General features: G+C 43.5%; 1 protein-coding gene across 1 annotated transcript in view; it reads left to right on the top strand.

The window, feature by feature from the left end:
- Positions 1-7,892, top strand: part of nfe2l3 (nfe2 like bZIP transcription factor 3) — a 9,657-nt gene extending 1,765 nt beyond the window's left edge. The window contains exons 2-5 of the mRNA XM_030346958.1: positions 772-849; positions 4,279-4,389; positions 4,509-4,989; positions 5,091-7,892. Coding sequence (XP_030202818.1) covers positions 772-849; positions 4,279-4,389; positions 4,509-4,989; positions 5,091-5,863 — 1,443 coding nt within the window. The 3' untranslated portion in view covers positions 5,864-7,892. The remainder of the gene's footprint in view (positions 1-771; positions 850-4,278; positions 4,390-4,508; positions 4,990-5,090) is intronic.
- Positions 7,893-7,952: the final 60 nt, after the last annotated feature.

Genomic DNA, 7,952 nt, shown 5'->3' with positions numbered 1-7,952 from the left:
TTAAGCTGCATTGGAACATGAGCACAAAAAGCTTTAGAAACCTAGTTCCTGATTCCTACAGCTATCCTCCGCTCAGATCTGGCTGTTTATGAATACGGGTCGTGCAGCACACATTTATAGTAGCTCCAATACTTATTGTATGCTTTGAATGGTTCACAGCCTCACGTGGAAGCCACATGAAAGTGTGTGTTATAGAACTTGATGTGAATGTGTCATCGTAGATGTTGCCCTTCTCTGTAACTGAGGGATGAAGAGAAGGTAATTCTGTTATTTTATATAGTGTGGAGGCTGTACAACAGCTGGGTAAGTTATTCTGCTACAATCTGCCATTTTGGTATTTGAAGGGGCCTCCAGCCACTGTTACTTGCATTATTACAGAGACACACACCTGCTCACACATTCTTATTACCAAATCCTCTAAAGCTGTGACACACACAGCCGCACAGACCTTGACCTAATTTAGAAGTCATTGATTGACTCAAACACATATGCAGGGAGGATGATAACAGTTGTTGGTGACTGTGGTCAGTGTCTCTCAGGGTTGCTGTTGTTCCGTCAGCAGTTGCAGCCACTGCTCATTAAGATGTTTACCATGTCCAGTCCTTTCCACCATAACAACTACCATTGTATAATGCAGCCACTCATAAACAATGACTGGTTTATGTTCACTGAACTACGTATGTAGCTACTCGTTTGGGTTAGCACAGAAGGATTTTCGATAATGGGAATTTGACCTTCCTCTGATGTTTTTGTCTCTGTGTGCCCTACAAGGAGGACGATGGCAGTTCTGGAGGGGAGGAGCGAGTGTCCCCAAGTCAGCTGCCTCACAGCTCAAGTCTTGAGCAAGAGGTACATGCCTATATAAATTGTATTCATTGCATTCATTTCATATCCTGATTTGGACGTGGGTCTGGATTATTTAACGGTTGTACTGTATGATTATGTCCATGTTCTTACCAATTGGCAGCAGAACACCTAATCAGGCTTGTTAAGTGTGTTGGTCTAAAGTGTAAGTGATCCCCCTGTTTCAGATGAAGTTCTGAGTTTTACAAAGGAGGGGACTGGGAGCCATGTCTTCCCCATGGTTATGACCTGCCCAAACTTTCTGAAACTTTAGATAGTCGTTCCATCGTTGGGTCTCGGCTTATCAGGGCCTGAAATTAACACGGACAACCACCAAATGGTGGAATTTTGGAATACGCCTGTAACAATATCAAACCACCAGCCAGGTCTGCGGCTGTCATGACCTGCACAGTTTGGGACTTGTTAATTAAAACCTAAACACAATTGTTATACGAGCATATATAGCTAGGTGCCTCTTTTTTGAACAGGTTGAAGAGGATATTTCGGCCGCTCGTCCGTTAATGCCGCCACACCCAATCGGGACGTTCTTTGCTGATGGTGCCTTTTGCTCCCCACTACAGATTGCTTTAGTAAGGAGTGTTAATGTCAGTTGAATTTCCAATATCCAAAATCCAGTTTTACTCATAAAATAAACGAAATTAACATATAAAATTTTCCAAACTTTATGACGGCAGATATCTAGTCTCAAAGGGATGAGTCGAGTAGTACTAGTTGTACTTATAAAACTTTTATACTATTTAATAAAGCTGTCTGTGGTTAGTGGTTCGTGCATCTCTGTTTCGCTTGCAAATTGCTTTTGCTTTCCTTTTTTATTAAATGCAAAAATGAAACTAAACTGAACCCTGCTGAACGGATTGAAAGAAGGTTAAAAGAAGGTTTACCACGGTTCTATGAATTCAGGGTGAAAAAATTGGATTGAACCCTCGCTTTTTACAAAGAAAAAAAATCTAATACAACCATTATCATATCCTAATTTGTGACATTAACTTTCAACACGAACATTGCTCGTTTCTCTGATAGCTGGTTACGACAATGTTAATCAGGCCCTGGTTGTAATAAATGTTTTTCGGTTGGGTATTGAACTCTGTACATTTAAGGGTACCTACAGAATAATGTCAGAACTACCGAGTACTTTTTCATCTTCAATAAATTTGGTACCTGGCTAAGAGCGCATCTGGTGGATAATTGAGTATGCTGGACAGAGTATAGAGAGAGATTGAGAGAGCATGCAACGACATTGTAGCTCGTTCAATGAGGGCGTTCCAACTGTCAGGGCAATGGAGAACAGAAAGCGGTCTCAGGTGTGTTTGTTAACACTTTAAAAACTGGACACAGACAATGCTCGCTGCAAAAGTTGTAATGTGGAAATGCAAAGCTGGCCAGGAAAGCAAGTCTAACCTGAGAACCTGGTCGAAATATATCTCAAAGCCTTGGAGTGTAGGGTGTTTGATAGCCCCGGCGCTAACCGTAACACGCCTACTGCCACTGCAGAAGAAGCTAAACCCTCCATGGATGACGAGACTGAGGCATCGCGACTTCATCAACATCTTCAGGTAATTAATTAGCTAGTTTTTATAAGTTATTGGAGATGACTGGTATTGGTGGATGTTAACTTAGCTTTTCTTGGGATGTCCGAAGCCTTAAAATGGAAAATATTGTAGGTGACATACCATTGGACCTATTACAATATGAGACCGTGAATGGCTTGGATACACATATTCAAATAAATATCAGTTGCATATGGTTTAACTTTACTAAGCATAATATAGCTAAATATGTTCTGGTTGATCAGTTATCAGCTCGGAGCCATGTTGTTTACACTCTTGCTTTCATTGACAGGTCACCCAGTCCCCCAACTACCCTTGTGTCACATTCACCCCTTTTCCAACCAACGCCAATTTTGAACCGGTTCTAGGCTTTTCAAATATTCCTGACTCTGGGCCAGACAAACCGGTTCCAACTCTGCACAAACAAATCATCTAGTTCTAGGTTAGCGTAATTCTAACGCGTTAATTTTAACTTCCTGGCGCTTGCTAGGACAACTGGGTCGTATGCTCCCAGTTGTTGACGTGACTCAGTGCTTCCTCCGAGACACACGAATGTTCTCACGCTACTGCTACCGACGATGTTAGGCTGGAGGTTGTAGGTACAGGTTTGGGAGGGGGAGAGGGGTTATTTTTTTGTTGCGTGTAAAATGTTTAGTCTTTAGGGCTAGAAAATCAAGCTGGCTCTTGGGGAGTTGGTGTGTAGAACCAGCACAAGCACCAGCAACGGGTTTGGGTTGGTTGAAATGGGGTATCTGAAAGCCCCAGAGGTTACAGCCTACGTCCTGGCACAGAAGACCTTGTTTCCCGCCAGAGTTACTCACTGCTACAACTCCTAGATCTTTGAAAGGATTCAGTGCTTCCTCCGAGACACACGAATGTTCTCACGCTACTGCTACCGACGATGTTAGGCTGGAGGTTGTAGGTACAGGTTTGGGAGGGGGAGAGGGGTTATTTTTTTGTTGTGTGTAAAATGTTGTCAATAAATAAAAATGTTGAAATTGAGATGTTCTGTTGTCATTTTTTTCTATCACAACTGAACTTACATTTTTGTTATTAAATTAAAGTACCGGAAAGATTTACCTTTGAGTTCCAGTATCGAATTCCAAGTACGGGTTCTGGTGTCTGGTCAAATGTTAACGGTTGTCATTCCTAGTGATGGTTTATATCAAATACTCAAAAGGTTGTACAGCACGAATAAAAGTTGATTCCTTTCCACTAGCCAGTTGGCACATGCCAAAAATTGAACATTACTTTAGTTTTAATGGGTTTAGGTACCGTATAAAAACTGTTCTGTTAACTAAAAGTGGATACAATAGTTAACTTTGTCCTCATTTAACATTCAGCCTCAGAAAGGCTGACTATGTCCAGACCCGATTATGTCCATTAAAGTCCATACCACAGATTCACGTGACACGTCTCTCCTTCAAGCAGGGATAATGTGATATATCATTGGTCGATTTTGAACTATTTTATGATACTGAAAATGCAAAGATTATCTTTTTTAACCTGCTCGATATACTGAAGAACACCTATTTTTTTTATCACTACTGTGAACTATTGTTTAAAATAGCCTTTCAAAGATTCCACTTCTACAGGGAAGCTCTAGTTTCCTCACCACTAGTTAGACACGGTTAGTATCTTGTGGTGAACGTAGCCAAAGTTATGGTCATTGCTAATTTACCTCACAATAATCAGAATAGTTGGCAATAGGACTCAAAGTGAACAGCAATTGTTGAATTGGACTCGGGCTGATATTGTGCATCGCCAGAAAAATGTCAGATTCAGCGTATCTGACAGTGTATTTATTTTATCTCTGGCAGCTAGGTGTATAACAATAATAAATGGCTCTTTTTCTGGGCTATTGTAGGATCTACTGGATGGCAACACATTGCTCTCTGACCCAGCAGCAGAACCTCATGCTTCTGCCGTCAACCAGCATTGGAGTCATTTCCTCGCTCTGCAAATGGCTGATCTTGATGTAAGTGGTTGTGTGTACTCCCTCAAACTGAGCAACGTGTTATTTTTTCTTTTATTTTTGCTTGGTTTCTATCTACTTCACATAATATCACTTTTACATGATACCCTCATCTCACACAGGAATTGGACTCCTTGGTATCGGAGCCCCTCTCTGATCTGTCGGACCCTGATATAACCGGAGCCATCAGCCAGGATGTTAGCCTGCGTGATGCGGTGGTGGGCGGCCCACAGGCCTACGGCAGGGTCTCGCAGAGGGCTGAGGCCAGACCCGTCACACGGCAACAACCAGCGCCACTCCTCCTCATGGAATCCACAAATTCCTCGCATCTGGACTCTTCTTCGGGTATGACCCTTGACCTGGCCGGGCCTTTCACCTCTGGATATAATGTCAGCAGGAATGGGAGCTCCCATGATGGGATGGGCGGTTGCCTGGACGAGGCCGTGTTTGACCAGATCAACATGCTCGGTCTGGGGGGCATGGATGCAATTGATAGCCACCTGCTGAACTGTCTGGAGAGCATCAATCCGAGACTGCTTGAAGATCTGGACTCGGACTCCGGTCTGTCCTTGGAAAGCGGCTCCCAAGGCCCCACCTCACCAGGTTGGTCAAAGTTGTTCACGATTACAAGGACCCTATTAAACAGCTGCATTGCAACCGTCAGTTCAGACTGGACTCAACTTTGTGTAATGTTTTTACCCCAGGCACCTCCGTGGTATCATCCTCATCCAGCTCCTACTGCGAGGACGACCGCGGCGCCACCGGCTACAGCAGCGAGGTGGACTCCATCAACTCCAAAGGCATCGCCGACTACTCCGCCGTATGGTCCGTCGAAGACCTGAGCGACGGCGTGTGGCACGACCACAGCTACTCCTCCCAGGCCCTGTACCACCAGCCCTCGCCGACGTCCTTCCCCCACAAAGGCATCAAGGAGGAGCCTCTCAGCGACGACGAGGACCAGGGGCTGGACAGCAGGGAGTCGAGCCGTGACGAGATGCGGGCGCGCGCCCTCCGCATCCCCTTCACGGCCCTGCAGATCGTCAACATGCCCGTGGACGAGTTCCTGGAGGTCCTCGAGGCCCACGGCTTCTCCGGCGAACAGGTGACCCTTCTGCGAGACATCCGCAGGCGGGGAAAGAACAAGCTGGCGGCCCAGAACTGCCGCAAGCGCAAGCTGGACGCCATCACGGGGCTTCAGGAGGAGGTGGCGAGGCTCCAAGCCCAGCGGAACAGGCTCCTCAGGGAGAAGCAGCTCACGGCCAAGACGATGGGAGCGGTGGGCCACCAGATAAAGCAGCTGAGCAGGGACGTCTTGTCCAGGCTGAGGGATGATTCAGGACGACCCCTGCACCCAGAGAGATACACCCTGCAGTGCGGGGCAAACGGACGGGTCTCTGTTCAGCCCGTGAGAAGACCGGCGGTCTCTACAACAGCTGGCAGTAAAACAGATAAAAGAAAGAAGGACAAAAAGCAGTGATGCAACATGGCCTGCTGGGACTTGACGTCATCGCCTACTTCTGAACTTGCTCGCCTTGTTCTGGTGAAGGTTTTCTTCTTTCCGAGGGTTTGACGGATTAAATGCTCTTTAGAGATATAAGGGGTAATGATAATGACTACACAACCTGAAAGAAACACCTGTAAATAAATGTTCTCTTGGGATAAAATGTAGCTTACACACTGGACAATAGAATGTGGTTCACTGATCATTGGCAGAGGTGATTGGACGATTTCAGATCTTACTTGCCTTTCCAAGCCACTTTTTTTCTCTCTCGCTCTCGCTCTCTCTCTCTCTCTCTCTCTCTCTCTCTCTCTCTCTCTCTCTCTCTCTCTCTCTCTCTCTCTCTCTCTCTCTCTCTGTTTGTGAATTTATTGATTTATTATTGTACCACTTTCCGATCGGAATTGCAGTTAAACCAGCCAGACTTTGGATATAGGATCATGGCAGGTTGACAGTGATATGTGAATTAGATGCATCTTAATATAGATGGCTATATACATCTCCCCCCGCCCGACCCCTCCATTCCTTACCTTAACTTTACACCCCAACAATGTAAGTGATTGTAGACTGTAACTATTTAAGTGTTTCTGAAAGATGTACAAGTCTCTGAAACTGTCGAGGGCAGTACATGTATTGAGTTATCTGTGGAATTATACCCTTGTATAGGTTTCTCCTACACCCCTGGTGTGGGAGAAACCTTCCTTAATACAGGGCACATTAATTTAAAAAAAAAAACGAATATATAAACAGTTCACAAACACTGCAAAGATTTTCCAAATTGGGATGTTGTCGACCCTTATGTAATTTTGAGATATTCAACCATATACTTTTGAGATAACTTGAAGGCCTTACATGAAATAAATGTTTGTTTTTATATTTGTGTATCTGTGATACATGGACTGCACTCTTACCAGTGAAATGTTGTACTTGCAGCATTTGTAAGTTCAAAGAGCTGGTTTGCATACATATTATTACGCGTCATATTATTTTGTAGCTGTTCTGCCCTACTAAGTACTATTCATGACCATTGATGTTAAGGGTGCGCGGGTTGGTCTGGAAAATGTCCACAGACAATCGATCCTTTATGATTAACTTATCACTATTTTGCTCCTTCATGTACAGAAGCTACTTCAGCACTCTAAAAGTTCATTTCACTCTTGACTGCCCAATTAATTAAGCTAGCAGGCATCACAATGTTGTAAGATCATGTGAAATACTGCTTTTGTTTTGAATAGAATATACCAGATATCCTCTATTTAAATTATAAATGTCCTTATAACACATAAAAACTACCGTTTAAAGCTAAAGCAGGTTACATATGAGTTAGGCCTCAGCTTTTAACATCAATGGCAGAGAATGGTTCTTGGCTAGGTCGGATAGCCAAACACAAAGTACACCTATGCACATGACCCTGGCAAGGTCAGGGAAGCCTTCAGTAGTGCCCATAAATCAACAGTAAAATGTATCCTATCATCAAGGCATGTCCAATCTGATGACATTAAGTACATTCACACGGTATTTGAGCATAGATTAAGGTACATTTGAGATATATGTTTGCCTATGTGCATGTATGTTATGCACTCCCTTAAAACAATAGATGTTTACTGGTGAGGTGGTCGATCTAAACCACTTGTTCACCATTAACTAACGAATGGCCGAAGTATATGAGGGTGTGTTGAGTGTGCATTTCAGATGAGCTGATGAGAAACTGTACCAATGAAAAATCCTATATGCAGTTGTGTGTGTGCGTGTGTGTGTGTGTGTGTGTGTGTAAGAGAAATAAGAGAATGGGAAAAACGATGCACAACATTTATAACGTTTTAGTGCAACTCCTTTTGGTTCTTTAATATTCACTTTTTTTTGCCCATTTTTTTATAGGCGACATTGGTTGTTAGTGTTTAAGCATGACATAACAGTGATTGAAGAATGCTGTACTGTGCTGCACTATTCAATACAAAAAGGTTTTGTATTCTTTGGTTTAAAAAATAAATAAAATATTAAAAACGTCCTTCCTCTTCCTGTACTACTAATACTCATGCACTTCTTGTTCAAATGGATGACATTCAAG

Source organism: Gadus morhua, chromosome 22 (assembly GCF_902167405.1).
Source record: "Gadus morhua chromosome 22, gadMor3.0, whole genome shotgun sequence".
Classification (NCBI taxonomy): domain Eukaryota; kingdom Metazoa; phylum Chordata; class Actinopteri; order Gadiformes; family Gadidae; genus Gadus; species Gadus morhua.
This window is presented reverse-complemented; position numbering and strand designations above follow the sequence as displayed.